Source organism: Mauremys mutica, chromosome 11 (assembly GCF_020497125.1).
Source record: "Mauremys mutica isolate MM-2020 ecotype Southern chromosome 11, ASM2049712v1, whole genome shotgun sequence".
NCBI lineage: Eukaryota > Metazoa > Chordata > Testudines > Geoemydidae > Mauremys > Mauremys mutica.
The window spans coordinates 55482948-55507113 of NC_059082.1; the positions used below are offsets into that span (position 1 = coordinate 55482948).

Consider the following 24166-nt stretch of genomic DNA (forward strand, 5'->3'; position numbering starts at 1 on the left):
CAGAAGCCAATGAAGAGTAGAAAGCTATTGGCCAAGTCTGATAAAGAACATGGAATGGAAGGTCACACCACCATGAAGACACTAGAAAAACTGGGTATAAATAAGCTGTACTTCTCTGTCTGAGTGGTTTTTGCCTTAATGAAAGGCTCTTTATCAGTTAGCTCCAAACTACACACTGTTTTCAAAAGTGACTTTTCTGATCCAGGATGCTGGGGGTGGGGGAAGGACAGATATGACACCATTCTTAATTGATTCTTTGCTCCCACCTTCCTTTTTCTGGTGTTTATAGATAGCCCTATTGGGCACTGTGACATAACACCTGCTCGCCTTTGATGGCCAAAGTCAGGTGTTCAAGAGGAACGGGAAAGTACTGCAATGAGCTGGCAACCTGACTGACCCATATAGGGATTGTATGGTAACAGGACTTCAGGAATGGGGGCTTTCAGATTCTTGTTGTGATAGATGTGAATAGCATAGGCAGGGACAGCAGCAGGCCTTCCATTACAAACCAAGAAATCCTTCCTGGATACATCTGTCTTGAGCAAAGACCACTACCACTCTTGTAGTTAAGGCACTGGACCCGCACACTGGCAGAGCTGAGAACTGAATCCAGATCCCGCGACTCCCTGTACAACCATGGGAAAAACTGCACTCTAAGCCTCAGATGTTCCCTGTTGGTAAAATGCGAGATAAATTTTCCCTTTCCCTCACTCTTTGTCTGTCTTCCCTACTCAGGGTGTCCAATCATGCTGTTCTGGTGTCTTGTGCAGTTTCTGAGCACAATGGGGGATGATCCCTCTGGGATGCAGCTTTTAGACACAAGATACTCCAACAATGAGGTACAGCTGAGGGACAGGTCTCAAGAATTAGAGTTAGCTGAATATTATTAACATTTAGGGATTGCAGCCGCGAGCTAGTGTGTATAAAAACAGGCCAGAGCCAGATCAGGTGCTAGTCTGTTTGTGTTAGGTCACTGTACTATAAAATACAAAATAAGCGAGAAGAGTGACGAGACCCTACCCCAAAGAGCTTTTCAAGGAGAATTTGGCTCAGTCTCCTTACAGAAGAGGAAACTTGGAAGGGTTAACACCAAAAAGAGGTTTTATAAAAATTATGGAAACGGGATCTGATAGGGTTTTCACCAAGTAGCAGGGCAAGTTCTTGGCTTTAATGACTGCACACTAAGTGGAGATACTACATCAAGGAGCTATATTACCAAGGAGGCTGATCAAAGCAAGGTGCATTAATAAAACTACAGTAGAGTCAGAAGAATGAAATAGCCCAATAAGTTAGTATGAGAATACAGGAAGAATCAGATATTTGTTAGTATGAGAGGAGATGATCCTGCTAGGAGACTGCATAAAAAACACTGCCTCCATTCCCCTGAGTTTGCAAGCACAGAATGACATTCATTCCAATTTGTTTTACTTGTTTACACCCACATACAGAAACTAACCTGAGGTACTGAGCCTCCCTGGCATTGGGGCACATCTCAGCTTGACCTTCACTTGGCAAGAATTGACCACGATATTGTCGTTGGGGTTTCAGATTGCGTGTGCTGATGATTCCTGGTGCATAGTACCCTCTCATGAGTAAGTAATTGGTATGATATGCTTGACGAGCTTTTACCTCTATTCTCCGTTTGTTTCCAGAGCTCTCTTCCAAGTCATCATCTTCATCATAATCAGCCTCAAGACCATCTTTTCCCAAACTGCAGGAAATGTACTGTTAATCTTTTGCCACTTTCTTCCAAAACAAGAGACTTTTTTTCCCCAATAACTTATTTCATTTAAACTAAATCAATTAAAGGAATGGATGATGAACACACAACACTACAGTAATGCAACATTCCAGCTATGATTTTAACCACAATCAGGAAATTCAGAAATGAGGTTGCTGACTCAGTTAAATGTATGTATTGCAATAAGGTCTTTCATTACATAACACCAAGAAAGATCACATTCTGCTCCGCACTCCAGGATGTTAGTCATTTTCAATATACAGCCCAGATGACTGTTTTGCTGTGGAAGCTGTTCATAGTAGCCTGCTGAATGATAATGCTGTGAACCAGACAGTAAAAAGGAACTGCAAGAAAGCTTGGAAGAGGGACTCCTCTTTCTGTGAACTTTTAATCTGTAAATTCTTTAAAAACAATCCCAATGCATCAGCTCCAACTACTGAACAGTCAGGCTACATGGTCATTTCATCAGCTACATTATGGAGCTTTGAGGGGCCTCCCTCCACAGAGGGCTAGATCTGTATCTGGTTTCCATTGTGTTCATCACTCCCTAGTTCCTTCACAGTATGCTTTGTATCCCATATCAGGTATTTGATTATATGCCTGGATTTATGCTGTATATTAATGATTTTATTAGCTACACTTAATGGCAGATCTCTCCTTTCCACTAGCTGCCTGGTCTTCTCATTATTTCTTAGGTTGTCCCATCATTTGGAGCCACAGCAAGTGCACAGGGTAAATATCATGCAAGCAGTTTCTTTTCCACAAAAATCACAACATGAGTCTCCAGCAGAGCTGAAACCCACATAGAAAACATAACAAAACCACCAATACATGGAAATTCCCTGAAACGGTTAGGTTGGTACAGGGGCGATGAGCCATGTGCAATTGGCACAGCTAGGCTATGCTGCCCTGCTCATCTCTGAAAACTGTGATGAAGTCTTTGGCAATTCTATCTTCACCACAGGTATGTTCTTTCAGGATAATGTGGAAGTTAACACATGCCAATGCTCAGATGAAAGACTAACAAGTGCTGTTAAATCTTCTGGATGCTCCCTGAAAACATCCAACATTGCCACTGGAAAGCATGTGCTGAAATGCAGAGCAGAATATTCCTGTGTCTGTTGTCAATTTTCATTCAGCAAGTTATACAAAGCCCTTATTTTGGATCAGAGCATTAGTGTTTACCTTTTGATGACTTCATTCTCCACCATAGTGCTGTCCACCACAATTATTTGCTCTGGGATCCTCACATTCCACAGAAATAAGACCCATGGAGAACAGGGAAAGAATTGCTACACAATGACCCTCCGGGGCCATCCATAGGAAAAGATAGCATGCCTGCTGAATCTTTGGCGTCCTGAGCCTTAAATGAAAAGCTATCTGGTTCGTCTGATTTTCCAGTTTCCTTGAGCTTCTCTAGGAACTGGAAGGATTCTGTACAAATTGTACTGGGAACCGCCATGTGAAGACTCTGGACACAAAAACAATTGAATGAAGATATACAGGGTTTGTATTACTGGGCAGAAATCCCCACAAAACAGCCCCCCCCCCCCAAAAGACATGCAACAGTCTACGTTCCAGGCTGTAGCAAAGCATCCCAGTGCCCACTGGCCTAACAGCTCTTATGCTACCCTCTCCTTAATGCCGTTTCCAGCACAAGGGGCGTGGCCGGGAGAAAATAGGCTTAGTTCCCTACAATTCTCTGATGATCCCCCAGCTGCCATTTCAGCTATTCTAACCTAAGCCTGGGGACTAGCTGAAGGCGCACATTTAAACCACCTTTACACCTTCAACTCCTGCTTGTGTGCTCCTTAGCCATAGCAGAGGATCTGGTCCCTCGCTTCTGGTTTCTCATTGTTTCTATTCCTTGTTAAGTAACAGAGTTATGTATTTTATCCTCTATGCAAAGCATGTTTGGATACATTACTGCGTTAGCTCTATACAGTACAACAGACTTTGCTGGACACTTACCTGTAGTAGCTTTGAGATAGTTGATATGACATAGGCACAAAGGGCAAAGCCCGGCTTTTCTTTGGACCCAGGGTATGGTTAACCCGACGGCGATTGACCAAACTTCTCTTCTGACATTCTAAGAAAGCCTTCACAAGAATGTCATCCTTGTACTCACGGTACAGCCGAAAGGTCTGCAACACACATAGTTCAAATGCCAGATTAACAGCAAGGATACGTTAATAAAATCCATATATTGCAGCCCAAAATCAGAAACTCTTCAGCTCTGTAGAGCAATGTTGCATCCAAATCAGAACAGTGACTCAAGGCAAGTTAGTCAGAGAGCAAAGTCATTCCTGTATGTCCAGATGCTATTGTGGGGGGAAGCACTATAAATATGATAGTCATTACTGAGATACTGGAGTGAGCGAGCTTTATGGGTAATCTCAGGTACTGACCTCATAAATACCAAGCATTAACTCTCTATTCTGTTGTGTTTTTTTCCAGAGACCTAGTCACTATCACGAACAACAAATTATTTTATGAGGTACGCTATTTATGGAGAAATTTATACCCAAATATAACAAAGTTTCACTTGTTTTCTCAAGAGGCAAAACAAATTCCATTCAATTTACATGGCAGTTTGTGTGCATGCAGATCCTGGTAAGAAACTAGGAAAGCATTTATTTGGAATTAATAGCCCTGGTAATCAAGTCTGTATGAGTTGTTTATAAATTGTCAGTTACATTTTGAGCATGAAACCACAATTCAGAACTTACAGTTGAACGTAAGCTTAAGGACATATGTACACATTTATACTGCATTTACAGGGTTTCCTAGGAACCGAAACCAGTAAATTCCAGTGATGTGAACCAAATTCTATAGAACTTTGTAAACAGAGTGCCTGTTTGATATTTCAAAGGTAAGTATTGAGATCAGCTTCTGTTATGATTGCACATTTAAAATTCTTTATCTGTTTTTCTCATTAAAAGTATCACAGCACTTTCAATGCACTTCAAATGTTTGCATAATTATCTATGTGGAAGTATGCCATGACAGATACAATCCCATGTAATATCTTTGGGAACTTCATTTTATTAAACTGATGAATGGTTTACATATGATTGTGTTCTTCTCCATGGAGGAGGGTTACCACAGTTCCTACAGGAACTAAAAACAGTGGGAGGTGATTAAAGTGAATCACTGAGACTAAACAACTCTGGAGAGGTACTACCCCCTGGGGAGGCTTGCATATACTGGTTCAAGCTGGCTTTTAGGCAGTCTGGCTTGCTGGGGATATAATAGAGTAAGGCATGGAGCTGTGCAGCCTTAAACCCTCCAATCAGAAGGGACTGGGACAAGGGTCCCTACCCAAAGACAGGTGATGGTAGGAGACCTGAGATCTCATTGGGAACTCCTGGAGTGGATGACAGAGTGAAGGGGGAGAAAGAGAGAGACAGAGAGAGGGAAGAAGGAAGGAATACAGATGTAGTTGTGCTGAAACAATTTCAAAGGTAAATACTGAGATCAGCTCCTGTTAGGATTCCAAAGTTAAAAAAAATCTTTATTTTTCTCATCATTAAAAGGATCACAGCATTTTCACTACTCAATGATCTTTATGGAATTCTTTATATAGAAGTATGTATTCTGCAAGTTGAGAGCCAGGAACCAGTCTGGAGCTTGGAATGATGGAGGGAAGTGTTACCATTCTGAACCTGAGACATGTACATATTTGTTCAGTCTGCTCAAGTCTAAAATAGAAGAAAGAGGGTTTTCGTCCTTCGAAATGAGGAAATACCGACAGTAGAAGCCGTTACCCCTATACTCTGGAGGAACCTCCTTTACAGCTCCTAGATGAAGCAATGAGACCACACTGCTTGATTGTAATAGGCTCTTATGAGAAGGGTCCCTGAAGAGGGATGGGGAAACTATGGGCAATGATCTCTAAAATCCATCTGTTGGCTGTCAGGGCAGTCAATATCCAGTTGAACGGAATGAGGTGGTTTCCGAAGGTTATGTTCTCTCTAGACTGGGTTTGATGCAGCTCTCAACTATCTTATCAAATCTGCTGACGTGTCAAAGCAGCAGTGTGCATTGCCAGGGAAGAGGAAGGTTGGTGCCTCGTGTTGTATGGTGCATGCCTTTTGGCTCGCTATTTCATCTGTCTGGGGCGCTAAGATGGTGTGTGCTGTCTCAGCCGTGGCTGGGGATGGTACGGCTTGCAGTATGAAGGAGAGGTGTAAGTCCCCAGAGAGTACAGGAAGCACTGGAGTCATTCAGCGAGTTAGGAGTGTTGTCCATCCTCTTGATGATCAGCTCTGTGCCCTCAAAGGACAAGTCCTCTATCATGGCCATGGGCTTTAAGAGGGAACTGAAGGAGCATTACAACTGCCCTGCCCTTTATGCCCTTATATGGGAGCATGCGGTAGTACCGGACACATGTGTGGCCCCACTGGACACTGCTAGTCACAAAGATCAGGTTGTGTGTGCATGAGGCGCATGCGCACCTACAGTGGGATCCACTCTGACAAACTTGAAGAACTTTGTTATTTCCATCACAATGTGTTGCAGAAAAAGTAAAATAAAACCAAAATCGTGTGGTACCTGAAATGACTGGCAGGACTTCATTTGATTATCTGAGAGTGCCAAAGTACTCTGAATCAGGTTCTGGAGCACCAGGAAGTGAATGTCATAGATACTGAAAGAAAACAACGCATTACGTTATTCAAGGCATTCTGAGCATGAAACACCCGATTATTAAACTAACGCAGTAATATTTAAATGGAGCGTTTGCCTGTAATGTTTGCATATGCACACACACATACGGTTAGCCACGATGTTGCTACATCTGAATTCCTAACGAAATGGGGACATTTCCCTACGTGCTACACTTTGTTTTTTCAAGAACTTTATACCAGGCCAGGATAGTTGGATCATAGCACCTCCCAATCAGCCCATGGAGACAGAACTCTTAGGGTTTTTGATGACATCACACTAGCTATCTCCCATCCTTCATTTGGCTGATTCAGAAGCCATACACATAACAAAAACAGACTGACACCATACTTTAACGAACATAACACTTCAGTGAGCTTTTTTTAATGACTCACAATAAACAATGGGTACCAACATTCCTAGAGGGTCTGGATTGTTATAGATCCTGAATGAGAATTACAGATAGAGAAAACTTCCCCTTCTCTCTTCTATACGTGTTCAGAAGCTTGGGACCTTCCAAGACAGTTTACAGCCTAATAATACAGGTGGAATTAGTGCCTAACTGCTGCCTATAAAACCTTTCTGCCAAAGGCCACAGCTGCAGAAGTAGGCACTCCTCGTCTATAGTGTTTTACAAACAAGAGGGACTGTAATACTACTTATGACTCCATTCCTTAGACTAGGTGGAGAAGATTTATTTGGGGATAGACCCGGGACTAATTAGATGAATTTAAGAAACAGAGAATGTAAGATGAATATCCAGAAAAGGCTTCCTGAGAATGAAGTGGGCCAGGCTGTGAAACTGTCTCCCCCTGCTTGGCAGCCAGAAAACTAAACTGGACAAAACTTTGGTAAGCGTACAATAGGGGAAATTCTGCTGTGGCAGGAAGATGGGGTGGTCTGATATCATGGTCACGAGCACACTTATAAACACCTCAAGTCATTGTGGAAGCTTAAACTGGTAAAGCTGGCAGTGGGAGCACACCACACCTGTGCTCCATGATCTGCGCTGGCTGCCCGCTGATTTCAGGACAGAATTTAAGTTGTTGGTTTTGACCAACAAAGCCCTAAATGGCCTGGAACCCAACTTATATGATACGTTGCCTCTCTCCTCAAGACATACCGCTGCAGCTGTAATCCGTGAAGGTAGGGGGAGGGATAGCTCAGTGGTTTGAGCATTGGCCCGCTAAATCCAGGGTTGTGAGTTCAATCCTTGAGGGGACCATTTATGGATCTGTCTGAGGATTGCTCTTGCTTTAAGCAGGGGGTTGGACTAGATGACCTCCTGAGGTCCCTTCCAACCCTGATATTCTATGATTCATACTTCAGTTGGATTCCCATAGATCAAACTTCATTGCATCGTGACCCCCTTCTGACAACAAAAATTACCAACGACCCCAGGAGGGGGGGGGGAACTGAGGTTGCTGAAGCCCTGCAGCTCTGCGTGGGGCAGGCCAAAGCCAACGCCTGAGCCCCACTGCTCAGGGCTGAAGCTATTGGGCTTCAGCTTCAGCCCTAGGCAGTGGGGCTCGGGCTTTGGCCTGGCCCCAGCCAGTCTAAGCCAGCCCTGGTGACCCCATTAAAATGGGGTCCCAACCCACTCCTGGGTCCTAACCCACTTTTTGAGAACTGCTGGAATAGATTTTAAAAAGAGTGGGAGCGGATGGTAGACTGATCTCTGTGTGAGGCCCTCAGCTTTGGAACCAGCTTGCCTCTTGGTCTGAAACTGCTTGGACCTGACTGAGTCGCAGGGCATGCTGCGAATCCATCTGTTTACTAAAGCTTTTGGAGAGCTCCAATGGAAAAGCCCTATAACTCCCCCTCACCTGTTGAGAGCATCCTGTTTGATGCTTTGATTTGCTTCATCTCCAATGGCCAAAACTCTGAACCTGGTTAAGAGAGAGTAAAAAGGAAACATTTAATACAGAAAATAGTATGCCCTGTATCACACACAGAGCCCCTGATTTTATATTAACCCTTGAAATGCCGAAGGCTGATATTTATCATTGTGAATCTTGACACAACCTGCTAAAACAATGTTGGGGAACCATCTGTCCTAGCAGAGCTGCCAAGGACTGAAAGAGATGTGGAGATTAATTCCCCTGTCTCCAAGAAGCTGTTTGTCCACATCCAGACTGAAGCACATGGGGAGGATGCAGCCTGGAGCCACTGTCTATGCTGTGGGTACAAAATACTTCTGTCTACAGGGCTGGTGTGTGGAAAGAGAGAGAATTTTTGTATTAGAGAGGGAAGGCATCTGCTCTTATCATCCCCTGATGTGAAGGAGTGGAAGGGACTTAAATGTCATTGGGTGCTAGAATGTCTAGTTCCCAGTCCCAGTGTATTCTGCAGATGTGCAGTTCCTCTCAAAGTCAGGGAAGTTAATGAGGTGACTAACTTTGGGACACCAAGAGGATAAGGCCAAAATTTTCATGCTTGGCTACCTAAATTCCCCATCTGTAGATGGGCACACTGATATTTATCCTTCCTTGTAAAGTGCTTTGCAATCTATGCATGAAAAGTGCCATATAAGTGCTAAGTATTACTATTACAGCAACTACAGATTTGATGTGTCCACTCTTTTAGGAATCAACATTAATACTTCATTTTTATTATTTAATGGAGACACCAACTACAAATCCCAGTGTAAAATCACGCCACCTAATTTGTGCAAAACAGTGAGTGGTTTGTGACAGTTATCCATTACAGTCACACAGGGTACATCTAAGTACTCAAAATGTTTTCGCTAATAGAAAAGTTAAAGATATGAACGACATTAATGAAAACTATAATAAAAATTTTCAATATAAAATGCAGATTAATATCTGGTGAACTGATGAGAGTAATTAAAAACGTAGAATCGTTATTTCAGAAGTGTATGTTAATGAACTACTTTTCATTGAAAACCAAACTGAAAATTTTTTGATACCATGATTCCAGGTGCTCTCAAAAAGTCTGAAATTCTTGACAGCAGACTCTATATCTGCTCCCGATCTCACCTTTGCGTATGACATGAGAACATCTTAAGTAATATACCTGCAATACAGCTCCTGCAATGTATCTGGAATTTCGAGTTTGGGATTCCCGAGGGTTGAACTGAATTTCTCTTTAAGTCTCTCCACAAAATCTTTAAACTCTTTTGCACACACCTTTCAAAACAAGAGATTAAAATATTAAACACTTAACAGGTATGTTTCCTACAGCGCAAATGGGCAGTAGGACTTCCCTATTTCATATTCATAACTGGAAGACCCATTGCAAATGGCTACAGTTTATGGATTAGCAAGTAGGGGAAGCAGCACAGTAAATGAGCCAGGATAATGTGTCATGAAATGTACCCTGTACCTTTATTTATTTAACAAATGCTGTTTCATAGTTATGAGTAACCAAATAACATATGAAGTATCCTATCAACAGTGTATTCTGTAAAAACAATGATGTCTCATTACCAGTTTGACAGCTTTCTCAGAAGAGCCCTGATTTAAATCTCATCTGGTTGGAGATTTTTCTGTGTACCAGCCATGCTGCACAGATTATCAGACTGTGAATTTGTGAGGTTCCACTATTTGTCTCTTCAAACAAATCATGTCTGGCTTCTAAAAGCATTGCTGGAAAGAGCCCTAGTATATTGCAGGGGATGCCTGGTCCAGAGATCTCATTGGGAACATTCCATTTGGTTCCAGAGAAAGAAAGACAAACAGGAACATGGCAGGAAGAGAAATGGAAGAAAGAGGGAAACGGAACAGTAACAGCTGGAGGGAAAGAAAGGTGAAAATGACAGGGATTAGATTCCCCTCCCCCCTCTGTTATAAAGGTTGACACTAGAAACTAAATGCAGGAAGATACTCAGCTCACAGTTTGCTGAAAAAGGAAGTTTTTCCTTTGCAGTTTTTCCCTGTGAGGTTTTTCTACTCCTTAACATCTACTTTGTTTTTCTTTCCTGTGCTCTCTCTGAACACAGCAAGGGACGAAGTGCAAGTGCAAGAAAGGTGGTATTCTCTTCTAAAGGCTGATACTGCACTCTGGTGGCACAGTCAGGTCAGCAGGCTTTTAGGTTACGAGTCTCAGTGCTATTTAACAAGCATATACTGGGAGCACAAGCATCAGAAAACCCTCTCCATTCTCTTCAGCATGCAGGTCACAGGCCGGGTGTAGCTCACAACCAGAAGCAGCCCAGCAGCAGGGCACTCTGGTTACTTTAGATGCTGGCTGCCCAAAACCACGTTCCAATTAGCAAATCAGGCCTTTTGGTGATGTCAGGTCAGGATGAGTCATGGGGATGACATTGCCAGCATCTCATTTACGTCTACAGGATCTATAATTCCAGCATGCTGGGGAACAGGGGGAGAGGGAGGCTAAATTATTATGCTGGGAAGCAGAAAAAGAAGAGATTTTGATTAAGTAAATACTACAGGCAGCAGGTGCAGAGTGCTTCACCAATGACCCACCCCTCCAGCGCAGCTGCTGTGCTTTGCAGGCTGCTCCAAAACTTGTCAAGGTCCTGGACTGAGCCTGGGAATAGCTCCCATGTCAACTAGATAAAAAGAAGTTCAGCCACCTCTGCAATGCTTCCAAGGGTCTCACCCAGGCTGGAGGAGAAAGATGGCACTTTCTTGTGCAGCTTGAGGTGAGCTAGTGGCTGAATTTCACATAGAAATACCCTGGCCATGGCCCTCAGTGCTGAGAGGTGGCTGGGTTGCCCTTTTTGTTAATCAAGTGAACTCATGTCCAGCACTGCACCCATCCTACATCATCCCAGCTCTCATATCTCCCTGCCACTCTCTAGCTGACCATCAGAACATAGTCAGCACTGCCAGCCTTGTAAGCAGATTGTCTCATGCTGCTTGCCTGCCTACCACCACCCCAGGCCGCCTTTCAAGATTTTCTGCTGTTAGCTTCCAGCTAGTTCCTTGGATACCTGGTCTTGTCTCATGCCAGACCATGTTGCCTCCCTCCTGACTTCTAGCCAGAGTATTCAGACAGTAAGTATACCAGGAGATGCAGGAGGCACCAGAAATGCAAGACAGAGAAAGAAGGAGGCAGAACAGTCTTGGAGAGAGCTGATCCCAACCAAACCCATGTACAGCTCTCGGAAACTATTCCTCATCTCTTGGCCTGCAACACCCATTAGCCTCACTCCACAACCTTTAGGAATCAGCTAGTCACCACACCAGCAGCCCCATAGCTAAGGGTTAAAACAGCCTAGCCACTTGCAAAGCACAGCAGCTGGACTTGGTGTGGCTGGTCCATTAAGAGAAAAAAAAATCAAAGAGGCAATTGTTGTTTTAGCCATGTTCACCTCCCACTCTGTACTGTAGGGGTTCCACTGGGAGCTAATCCTTTGATAAACAAAACGGAATGGCTAGATAACAGTAGAGCTAGTTGGGAATTTTCCAACAAAACATGTTTTTCTATAATTAAATGCCAACTAGTCAAAACCCAAACTGCAGAAAAGGCTGGATTCAACATATCTCGTGATTTGAAACACATTTTGAAAAAAGTGAACTAGTCAAAAAGTCCCATTTTGACATTTTCAAAATGAAAAGTTTTATTTCTTGATTCAAACTGACTTTGTTTTAAAATGTTAATTTATACTACAAAAGGTAACAAAGGGGGTGAAATGAAAACAAAAATGCATTGATTGGCCCAATCTGAACATATTTTTAGTATCAATTTGAAAAAGGAAAAAAAAGTTTGAAATTGACTTTTCATCTCAATTTGGGAAAAATTTCAAAATTTAAAAATTATCATGGGATGGGTAAACTGTTTCCCACACAGCTCTACATAACCAGTAACGAGACTGGTGGGGAAGATTTGGGGCAGCTGACATCAAATGGATAATCTGTGGAAGCATAAACTGGTTTAAGAAAAACTAGCTTCGAGGCTAGCTTGGTGGTACAGATTTGTATGCTAGGCATCCAAGGGTTAAAGCAGGGTCCCTTGCTGCACAGCAGTGCTGCTTTCTTGCTATTTGGAATGCTAACCATGTCTATCTAACTCCCAGAATAGCAGTGATGTGGAGCATGAGTCTGTTTTTAGGAGGGTGACAGCACAAAGGGAAGAGACAAGAGGTGAATCATAGGAATCCAAATACAGTTCCATGGAAATGTTATGTTAACCTTTCCTCCTACCTGTGGGTCTTGGTAGTTATCTTCCCTCTTCATGAAATCCTCAATAAGAGCTTTATCTTGGTAAACTTCAGCAAGGCAAACTCTGCAACAAATAAGTGTAAAAGTGTTCTCAATTCAGTGTGGATCACAATTCACAACTCGGTGCATCAGAAAACATGCACACAACCACTTATTTGGTTTGCCATTTCTATGCACTCTGGAGTGCAGTATCGATGCTGCTGGCTGAGAAAGTCTGCCTACTGGATCACACACATGCCAACGTCTTCAGTGCAACTAACCCCAACAACCATATCTTCATCTAAGACCCAAGTTCACTTTTATAGGAGAAGCTTCTCCATAATGTGAGCATGCTACCATATAAGAATAAAGGAACTGGCATAACAGGATCCCATCACCTCCTCATCTCTTGGGAAAGAAAAGGGAGAGAAAAGTAGATCTCTGTCTGGATGGAAGGGGCGATGGAGTCTGAAATGATGCATGTCTCTAGAAGTCTAGTTGTAGCTCTGTCAGTCCCAGGATATGAGAGACAAGGTGGATGAGGTAATATCTTTAATTGGACCAATGTCTGTTGGTGAGAGAGACAATCTTTCACGTTTACACACAGCTCTTCTTCAGAGCTGGGAAATGTACTCAGAGGGTCACAGCTAAATAAAAGGTGGAACAACTGTTTAGTGTAAATAGTTAACGGACCTGAAGAAGAGCTCTGTGTAAGCTCGAAAGCTTGTCTCTCTCACCAACAGAAGTTGCTATAATTACAGCTATTACCTCACCCACCTTGTCTCTCTAGCAGTCTAGTTCATCTGAGACTTAGGACATCCAGGAAACACGCTTGCTAGAGAAGTATGTAATTATGAATAAATGAGGTTTTCTTGTGATATTTCATTATTTTAGCAGAGTAAATTTGTCCTTCTGGCATGTCCCTACATCTCAATGACAATTAGTTTCAAAAGATCCTGAAGTGCAATCAGTAATACCCTAGAATGCAGGTAAACTGGACTAGCTGATCTGTACATGTTAAAAGTTCTCCAGCCAGTCCCATATCTGAACTTCAGCAAAAGTTCCATCCTGTGGGTCTGTCTTCCTTATTGTTAATATTTTCTATTTGCTAGCTGAAGACAAGTGTCAGAGTTCAGAACCTCAGCCATTTATGAATCATCAATTTCATCCCCCCTATTTAGTAAGGGAACTACTTTCTTCATTTCCCTTGATATTTTCATAAAAAGCCTTTAAAATAAGTTTTATTTGTTTTTCAGAAACCAGAATTGTCAAATGGAAGAAGCTGGAGAGACAATTCAGTGTAATTATAAGAATACCACACATGTATACTTATTACTATGCATAACTGATCTGCTGTTACACACCAGCAGAAGCAGCCGAAGAGGAAAAAGAGGACAGATTTTATCAACAGTTAGATAGCACGGTAGGTGAGATTTCTGAGCATGATATGATTTTGATAATGGGAGATATGAATGCAAAAGTTGGTAGCAGACATGATACACACATGACTAATGTTGGACCACACAGCATTGGAACAGCAACTGATAATGCATAAAGGTTAAGAAGTTGCTGTGAGATGCTCACAAGGTTACATGGAGTTCATCAGATGGTCAAATCAAAAACCAGATTAATCACATCACCACCAGTAAAAGGCACAGACCATCACTGATGAATGTTAGAGTTTCTAGAAATGCTAAGCGTGGCACTGATCATGAACTACTAATGGGAAAGACGAAGATTAAGTTGAAGTCCAAGAAAGAGAGGGGTGCAACTGGAGCGAAATTTGATCTTGATAAGTTAAAGGATAGCTCTGCGAGGGAGGCACAGAAAGTGACGCTTGAAGGGCATTTCAGGTCATTAATCTGTTATGATGAAGAAATCTCACTACAGGCCAGATAGGAAATATTCAAGGAAGTAATAGAAAACAGTGGAGGAAGTTCATGGGAAGTTATCATACTACTGGCAGATGTGTGAATTAATTACTTTCCTCTTTGCTACCTTGAAACATTGGTGTAGGCGATTTGGAATAAATGCCAAGACAACAAAGTGGCTGTGTCTTGGAAAAAGGACAACAGATAAAGTGTCGACATGCAGTGGTGAAGTCATAGAAAAAGGTAAATCTTAAGTGTACCTAGGAAGCTTAGTCAGTGCCAATGTTTCCATCGATGATGAAGTTAAAATTATGTTGTTTTAGCTACAAGTGCTGCACAGAAATTGATGAAATGATGGGCTGATAAAAACATTACATTTGGAACCAGAGTGAAAATTTATCAAACCAGTGTACTACTAAAATTACTGTATGGTCTGGAAGCAGCTGCATTAAAAACAGGAGCTTAGATGAGAATACTCTGAAAGGTGGGAGGTGTAAAGTTGAATGCTTTTGAGACAAATGAAGTTAGAAGGAAAGCAAAATGGGAAATCCAGGTGCAGGACTGCATGCAGTTGGAAACATTACAATGGTAAGGACGCTGGAGAAGACAAACAGATGATACAGTGCCAAAGAAAATAATGCAAAAACAACAAAGGCCAGTCTGACCGAATAGGTGGAGGGACATTGTACGCAGGGACATGACCAGGCTGGGTTTCATGGAGGAACAAGCCAGGTATAGGAATGAATGGTGATGCCGTACTGCTCCCTGTGTCTGCAAAGGTGCTTGGAGATGAAAAGATGATACTTATTCTAGGCAGAGCAGGTAGTGTCACCTATTAAGATTACCTGATTTCCCCCTTATAGCTTTGCCAAACTTTAAGCTCAAGCTGAATTTTTTTTTTTTAAAGTTTCAGTCAGAACTGCTCACCTGTTTCTGAATGAAGTTAGGGAAAAATGTTTTGTTATGATAAAATTCTGGTGACCTTTAATTTGAGAAGCTCTAGAGGCTTTGGCATAGGGACTTGAAATTCAGCAGGAAGTGGCCTCTGTGTCAGAGAGGTACCTTTTGCCATGACCATGAACATACACCCACATTTGGCCAAGTTACAAGCCTTTGAAAAATTTCAGTTTGCACATGGCTCAGTGGAGACTTGGGAGTTTCATGACAGTTTTTTGAAGATTCCATACACTGAGTATGCTCCAGCCTAGGGCTGAAGGGGCCAAGCAGGACTTTCCCTGCAATTGCTGGTCCTAGCTACTATGGGGTCAGGGTGGGGCACTGCAATTGAGAGCAGGAAAACTCTCTCCTGTGGTCTCAATGCTCCCCTGGCTGGCACCCAGGCTTGTGGAGAAGGAAGACACTTGACAGACACTAATGCAGAAGGAACAAAAGCCAGGGATTGGGGTGGGGTGGGGAGGGGAGTGGAAGAAGAGAACAGAACAAGACCAAAGACTGGGATTGCCTGGGCAGGAGGACAGGAGCCAGCAGGAACACAGAGACTGAGCCGGGAGACTGGGCAAAGAGTCAGACATGGGGAGAAGAGGAGACAGATCTGATGACAAAAAAAGGGGTGTGGGGGAGAACTATGTCTAGCTGGGGAAAAAGACAAGGAGCTAGGGACAGGGTAGACTGTGACAAAGCTGGCCAGGATGGAGGTGGGGAGACAAAGTGGATAATGAGCCCAGAGAGGAAGACTGGGAACCACTGGGGGCATGGGAAAAGAGGGACTCAGACTGAGAGTGCAGATTAGGACTGGGATGAGAAACTTGAGGAGTGGAGACTTGCACTGCCTAAGCAAGGAGACAGGGGTGAGAAGGAGACAGGACTGGAACAGAGACAGGTTGAAGGAGATGGGATACAAGGGGTCATGTTTGAGGGGGAATAGGCAGAAATGTCTGAGTCCACTAAAGCACACTCCTGTCCAGTGTCTGCAATTGAACCTAGTATTCCTGAGTCTGATCATTCTTCTGCTGTCAGCAAATATCTATGAAACCCACTGGCAAAGTGACCAACCCCTCTTCTAGTACTTGTTCACAGAGACTGACAACCTACTTCTGCTATCAGTTAATCTGTTAGCTCAGGTAGCAGAGGCCTGTGGATTGGAACCTGGTTCCAGATTCCAATCCTGCTGATGACCCATGTGGGTGAGTCCATATGATGCCACATAATATAATTTGTTTTTTGTGAGTAGTACATATCATACACCCCCCCAAAAAATTCAGAAACAGATGTCAGGAAAGCCTGTACCTAGTTTAAAGTAAAAGTTAAAGTGCCCTAGAACATGACCCAGGCTACAGTAACTTTAATGAGGCACAGTAAGTCTGTGGAACTCAGAAGTGATATGGCGGGATCAAGAATCCCTTCATCCCAAACTCTGACTCCACTACGAGTGGTGCACCTGCCTCTCCCTCAGGATGTCACAGATCACGTAGCATTCCAGACTAGCTTGTAGAGAGATGCTGAAAAAGGGACACTGGAGATCTGTATTAATATGTTGGAGGGGGACAAAAAAGCAGGAACCCAAGTATGGAGGAATGAAATCCTTAACTTCACTTCATAAGAATTTAGAAAGACAAATGAAAAAAAATCACTTACTTATAATTAAGATAGGTTTGTGGATTTTTGACAATGTAGCGAGCTCTTCGTCCAACAGAATGAGAAGTTTTATCTAAAGATTCTTCAAAGCTGGCATGCATGATATCTCGGACAACCTGCCACGGAACAAACGGTCCTTTCACCTGGATCAAATACAAAAAGAAAGTCAAAGCTCAGCTTACTTTGACCTGCAGGTATGCAAGTGACGGCTGGCACTAGCAACAACCACTAGAAAAAAGGCTGCGATCCTTTCCCGCATGCCCCTCCACACACATTTATAACTCTCAAAGACATTCATCTTTGCTGCTGGGATTCCCCGTTTGCTCTGTTCCTAAAAGTGAAATCTGGTCTGGAAATTTTGAGAACAACCCCTTCAGCCAGTTGTGAGCTATGGAAGGGTACACTAGTTTACTTTCCCCCACTTAACGTACAGGCTAGGACAATAAAATATATCATAAGAGGGGCTAGTAGCACTTCCTATTAAGATCACTCCATACTACTTCTTATAAGACTCCGTTTTCAGTTGCTTATAATGTTGCCACTTTGTTTCAGCTGAAATTTTCAATGCTGGGTGTTTGCCTCTGGGGGGAAATTTCAGCCAAAATCATTTAGCTGTTTCTGGGAATGAATTTAGAAAAAAACAGGTTGTTTTGCCCACGTTAAATAATTTTGCTCACCTCTTCTTTGGAGAGCTCTAGCATGCCCATTCTTTGGAGCAGTGACTTGAAATATGGCAGGGGGTGACAACTGCACCAGAGATATGTCTTTTCCTGTCCTATAAAAATCCACCCACATTTATCCAAGTTATAAGCCTCTAAGCCTTTCTCTGAAATTTGAGCTCTGAGCGCTGCAGGCTATGCTAAATCTGGACACCTGAAATGAAAACAAGGAGTGTCTCTCTCCTGTGCTCTCCATGACTGAGCCCAGGCAGAGTTGAAGAGGAAACTGTCTGATTTGAATGCAGAGGGGACAAGAGTCAGACCCATGGAAGGGATGGATGAGTAAACTAGGATAAGGAGCCTGTGAGGGGAGGAAAGGGGGGGAATTGTAAATCAGTACAAACCAAAGCTTTGTTTAATGACAGCTAAAGTTGCTTCAGGACATGTCCCATCCACCCATACTACAGAAGCATGGGAATAAGAAACTAAGGAAAATCTCCTGAATTCCTTTCTACCTTCACCTCACTTGCAATTCTGTCAGTAACAATCTTCCACTTACATCTGAAACACATTATGATAAGCAATATATACCTGAAACGACATCCAACTCATGAGTTAACATAAAACCTTGTTAGGCCTCATACTCTCATCTCAGATTGGCACAGCCGACTGGCACACATCCTATTCACTTGGAAAATTATCCCCCCTTAACACTGAAGATTCATCGCTAAGTTTTTTTGTGTTGAAAGTTTTAGCATTGGCCCCTACAAAAGGACAACAGGTAATAAAAAGGTAATAATTGGAGATATACCAATCTCCTAGAACTGGAAGGGACCTTGAAAGGTCATCTTCTAGTCCAGCCCCCTGCCTTCACTAGCAGGACCAATTTTTGCCCCAGATCCCTAAGTGGCCTCCTCAAGGATTGAACTCACAACCCTGGGTTTATCAGGCCAATGCTCAAACCACTGAGCTATCATCCTGCTTTTCAAAAGAGATCCAAAAAAAAAAAGGTAAGAATGCAGAATATTTTATCTTATGGTGCTTTTTGGTACAGCCATAGCTAAGCTCAGATTTCCCCCTTCCAAGTACCCTAGAAAAATTCAAACTGCTTTACAAACTACGATCAGCTTTCAAATTAAGCCTACAATTCAAACCATACAATACTTTGGAAACCTTTATCACCTCCATGAACATAAAAGTTTGGAGCAGGCCTAATTGTGGTATTGCTTCCACTCCCCCATAAAACAGAGGGATACGGCAATGCCAATGGTATACCAGTACTACTGCACACACATTCAGTAGAGAAGTAAGAAGAAGCGAGCACCTTTGTGTTTAGCACATTACTGGCGATTCGACATAGCATGAGCAGGCTGTCTTCCTGCACAGTCCAGGTGACACGTAGGCGCGTCATTCTCAGCAGGGCGCTCTGGTCAGCCTCATCATGGTAGCGCAGCTTTTTATTTTTTTCTACAGACTCCTCTAAACACAAACCCAAAGAGAGACCATTATACTAACAGTGTTTCTAGCAAGGCCTTTATTCTTATTGATTTGTTTTGCTAATAGCTAGAGGATCCAGCTGAGACTGGAGGCTCATTGTGCTAAGTACAGTATAAACACAATCCCGGTGCTGAACAGTTTACAGTCTAAACAGGCAAGACAGACAAAAGGTGGGAAAATGAAAGCACTCGCCTTATTTTATAGGCAGAGAATTGAGGCACAGAGGGACTAAGTGACTTAGTCTGCGCAGTGTTTCTGCCTGCTCCCAAAACATGACTTCTATTATTCATTATTTATTTCAGATAGTGCCCACCACGTGCAAGGTGCTCAGGAAAGTGTCCCCTTCCCAGAAGCTCAAACTGAGAATCTGACTGAACATCTAATTGTAAATAATTTGTCTGACAAAGTTAACAATTTCAGTGATGAAGGGCCTCATGGCATCCGTCTCTAGATTATGATTAATTCTTGGCGCTGCCACTGACCTGCTCTGTGACCTTGGACAAGTCTCTTGACCGGTCCATGCCTCTGTTTCCCCATCCTTGATTATAAACTCTTTGGGACAGAAACTGTCTTTTACTACGTGTGTATAGGATGCCTAGCAGAATGGGACCCTGACCTCACTTGGGATCTGTAAGTGTTACCGTAACATACAAAACATTAATAAGGGGGCAGGGAGTGAGTGAAGGATGACAAAAGGGAGGAAGTTTGAGGGTTTTAGACAATGAGACTGAGATTAGCATTGTTGGGGTGAAGAAATGCTATTTCACAGTGCCAGTGTTTTGGAAAAATATTGGCAAGATGACGAGTAGAGAAGAGGTGAAAGAGGACAAGGGAGAAGTAGTCAGCAGGATTAGAAAGGAAGAGCAAATCAATTTAATGTTGCGAGTCAGCACAGTCTGGTGGCCTTTTCCAAAGGGGCTCAACAAAGCACCAACAGCGATGGGAACAACTATGGCTGGGAAACCCAGGGGTGGACAGTGGTCTCATTAGCATAGGACACAGGAAAGCTGAAAGTAGAGACCACGGAGCTAATAAGGGGAGGGATGTCAGGTGCAAAGGTGGGGGCTGAATGCAGCAGAGAAGCCAGAACAGATATTGAAAAAGGAAGTGATGGTTGGACAGGCAGAATTCAGAGATGGAGACATCAGCAAGAGAGGTTATTGAAGCCCAGAAGTGCAAGAAAGTAATGAGACAGAGTGGAAGAGACACCCCAAAGCTATCAAAGTAGGATGTTGAGAGGAAATGAGAGGTAATGAAGTCAGACTGATCAGCACTAGGAAATTAAAATTGTTCCTGAGAAGGGTATGAGATAGAGAGCCAGGCAGCAATCAGCAAGAAGAGATGGGGGCTAAATTTCCTTTTAGCTGCCTGGCCACGCAGCAGGCTATCAAGGGCCACACAGGCACGCAGCCATAGGGCCTGGACTGGAGAGATGGCTCTCCCTGGCCCCAAGATGCTGCAGCGAGAGAGGGCTGGGGGAAGTCCTCTCTCACTGCTGCAGCCCCAGGCAGCCTGCACCCCGAACCCCTCATCCCCGGTCCCACCTCAGAGCCCACACCCCCAGTCAGAGCCCTCACACCCCCCGCACTCCAAGCCTCTGCCCCAGCCCTGAGCCCCCTCCCACACTCCAAACCCCTTGGCCCCACCCCTGCCACACATCACCTCCATACTGGTGCACATAACAAAATTCATTCTGCACATGGGTGTAAAAACCTAGAGAGAACATTGGCTGGGGGCAAGAGGGGCTTTAGATAACGGCCACTCAAATGGAAAGGGAGAGAAGAGCTGGATAGGGTAGTTTTCAGAGAGGAACCGGTGTCACCAGCACAACCTTCAGGATAGGAAGGAGAGCGCACAGACTTAGAAGGAGATATGTGGTGTATCAAGGCAAGGTTATAAACAAGAATTAAGATTCCAGGGAGTAGGAGAGAAAGGAAGAAGAGGAGGAAGGAGTGCTGGGGGGAAGGAGGCAGCAAAGAAAGAGGTTGGAAGGTTTGTGAGACTGAAAAAGTGGAGACAGGAGAGGAGACACTGAGACAACAGAGGTGAGAAAGTAAAGTCCATGAAAGTCAGTGGAAGAAGTGTTGGTGATGCCCACAATGTGGGGAGAAGGGAGAAAAAGAGTGACAGGAAGAGTGAAGGCCAGAAGCCAGGAAATGATTTCTACAGAAAGCAAACCGACTGCCCTGGGGCTCTCCATGGGAGAGAGCTCTGAGCTGGGACATACCAAGGGTGATTGCAAAGCTGTGGTGCAACCACAGCAATGGCCAATGGGGCCCAGACTGCGGTCTGTGATTCTGCAGCTAGTATGAACGGCGATACATGCAGTGAAAGGACAGTGATCCAGGATGCTGCTATGCTTCCCAAAGCCAGCACACTGCCCTATGGCACTGATAGCTTTCTGTTCACCAGGAGGGCAACCCAAGGAAGTGGCCAATGAAAGCTTTTGGTTACACAAAAGCTCACAGTCACCACAGCTCCTCTGAAGTGATGCCACAGCCTGCAGCCTGCTCAAAACAAAGCTTCTTTTCCTGACAAACATGCTACTTATTTACCTCTCCTTTTCTTCTTTGTCTTCTTCCCAGTGTCTTTCTTAAGCCTCTTACGTTTCTGGTTTTTTCCACCCCTCACTCTCTTGGTTCTATTCTGCGTTGCTTCTTTATCAATCTCAATACATTCTTCCTTCTGCACAGGGGACTTTGCGCCTTCCCTTTCATCTCCCAAAATGTTTATTTTATTACCTACGTAGAAGTACATTTACACCAGTGGAATTTTACAGCAAAATATGTAATGCAATGCAATGTTAAGCAGTCAAAATACAAAGTTACATGAGAATATACCACCCAAACTTTGCCCCCTTCTGTATATACATCATCAGTGTAGTCATGTAATCATGTATTATTTCTCAAAGACAACACAACAATAGGGTTTTCCCCATGTTTAGATATCCATATCCCTAAGGAAACATAAGATCATGTAGCTGAAGACTGCAATGTGTTGTACATGTTAAATACAAGAGGGCAGTTAAAGTTTTACATTCAACCTTAGGTTTAACACTTCCTTACTGTGGTGTTTTACGAGGCAATCTTAATATTACTGTAGCTCTATTGCATTTAATTTCTTCCAACTTATTGGGAATTAAAATCAAACCAAATTTGAAGAAAATGGTTTGGTAGTTTCAAAATTACTAACTTTTGAAGTCAGCAAGTGAGCCACCTTATCTCAATTTAGTGTTAAATAAAATGATTCCACTTGACGATTTTAAAAAGTTAATAATAAAAACACCCACACTGCACAGATTCTCTTCAAACATGGCTTGCAGTTTACGTATTTCAATGAGCTCTACAAAACAAGACAAGTAGGAAGAAAACTTGGAACTTGGGCAGGTTTTAAAGTTTTGAATATTTAAATTAATCAGGACCATCATTTTCATCAAAATTAATCATTTTTAAAAGCTTGCTAATTGCATTTTGCCACTAGTCTATAGACGGACTAAAGAAGTCTGCTGTTCATATGTAGTAAGTCATTTTCAAAAACTCTTAACTTTGGTTAAAAACAAAAAATCAATGTTCTTTAAACTAAGCAGAAGGACCTCAATAAGGAAAAAATTCAGCCACAAAAGACTGATGTTTTAGAAAAGTATGAAAATGTGAAAACTGTTTTAAGTTCTACATCACAGTGGGAAGTATAAGACGCCTGATACAATTATGGCTACAGTAGAAAGATCTGAAACAGCATCTGGCTTGTCGGTCATGTACAATGTGTGTCTGTCTGGCCTTTCTGCAAGCTGCGCTTCTGAGACTCTCCAGGATGAAGTACAAATGATCAAATACTGTCTCACACATCCAGAAATAGGAAAGAAAGTTAAACTACTTCACTGTTCCAGTAATGATCTAGAATGTCTCATATTATGGGATGGGTGGAAAGAACTCATATCATCACTGTGGGTTTAAGAAAGAGGATCATAGTTCTAATGCAATTACAAATGTTATATGCGCCATTATGTTACCTCCAGTACTGAGTGGAAGAGGATGTTTTGTTAAGAAAGTCTGGAGTCTCACTGTAAGTCCATTTTCAGGAACGGCACTTTCCTAAAACCAACAAAACATCCACCAAGATAAGATGTAAGCACCAAGGAGTACACACTCTAATATTAATAAATCCAAGAAATTTCTGAGAGAAGAATGTGTTGAGGACAGTTTTCAGAAAGATTTTTAATATAAGCAGTAGAAAGACTGCTGGCATGAGTCAAGGTTGATCTAGTAATGTACTCACTACTAAATATATGGATAGTTTAAAAACATTTCTAAAGTTGTATTGAATCCACCACCATTGTTGGAAGTCCTGAACTTCATACTAACTACTTTTCCTCCACACATTTTTACTTGAAGGAGAGAGGAACTAAGAATTTAAGGAATTCACGATGGGGGTGTCTCCAAGGCCATACCATACTTAAGACTGAGCAGCAATTTCTCTATAAAAAATTGCTTTGTCAAAGTGCTCTAAACGCCATATGAATTTCCAAGAAGCAGGAAATACACACAAAACACAAACATTAGAAAACCAGGAAATGTAGATTTCAGGTAATGCTTCCCCCACCACACTCCATCCAACCATCTCTCTAACCCGATGGAAATAGCAATAAAGCAGAAGTTTAGCCATTCCCAGCAATATCTGCCATTTTCTGTGTGGCCATTACAATTCCAAATCTGTACTGTTATTTGCATGCTTCCATGGACCATCTGCGCTGAACCATTAATACTGACAGTATATGTGGTAGGCTGACATTCACCACTGAGAAAAGTGTTTCAGCAAGGGATCAGAGGCTTTCGAACACTTTATACTCCTCCTCCCCTCTTCCTGAACACTATTCTTTTCTTCCCTAACCTCCATATCTTAAAAGAGCTGTACAATACTGTGATCTCCCCCAGGGACTCCTGAGCGCTGCACTCACAGTGGACAGAGTTAAGGTCAGATGGGGGAAATGGCATGGAAGGCATTATCCTGTAT

The 24166-nt window shown here is 42.8% G+C and overlaps 1 protein-coding gene and 1 long non-coding RNA gene across 2 annotated transcripts in view; one reads left to right on the plus strand and one right to left on the minus strand.

Moving 5' to 3' along the window:
• LOC123344073 (general transcription factor 3C polypeptide 1-like) overlaps positions 1 to 24166 on the minus strand; it is an 86297-nt gene that overhangs the window by 8666 nt on the left and 53465 nt on the right. The window contains 15 exon segments of the mRNA XM_044979815.1: positions 1457 to 1544; positions 1546 to 1711; positions 2927 to 2991; positions 2993 to 3046; positions 3048 to 3190; positions 3193 to 3212; positions 3713 to 3885; positions 6296 to 6389; positions 8233 to 8295; positions 9443 to 9555; positions 12538 to 12619; positions 17001 to 17143; positions 18984 to 19138; positions 21712 to 21897; positions 23166 to 23247. Of these exon segments, the coding sequence (XP_044835750.1) occupies positions 1457 to 1544; positions 1546 to 1711; positions 2927 to 2991; positions 2993 to 3046; positions 3048 to 3190; positions 3193 to 3212; positions 3713 to 3885; positions 6296 to 6389; positions 8233 to 8295; positions 9443 to 9555; positions 12538 to 12619; positions 17001 to 17143; positions 18984 to 19138; positions 21712 to 21897; positions 23166 to 23247 (1627 nt within the window).
• On the plus strand, positions 3980 to 5541 carry LOC123344074. The gene is made up of 3 exons (XR_006572454.1): positions 3980 to 4238; positions 4522 to 4613; positions 5328 to 5541. It is a non-coding gene; the product is annotated as an uncharacterized LOC123344074 (long non-coding RNA).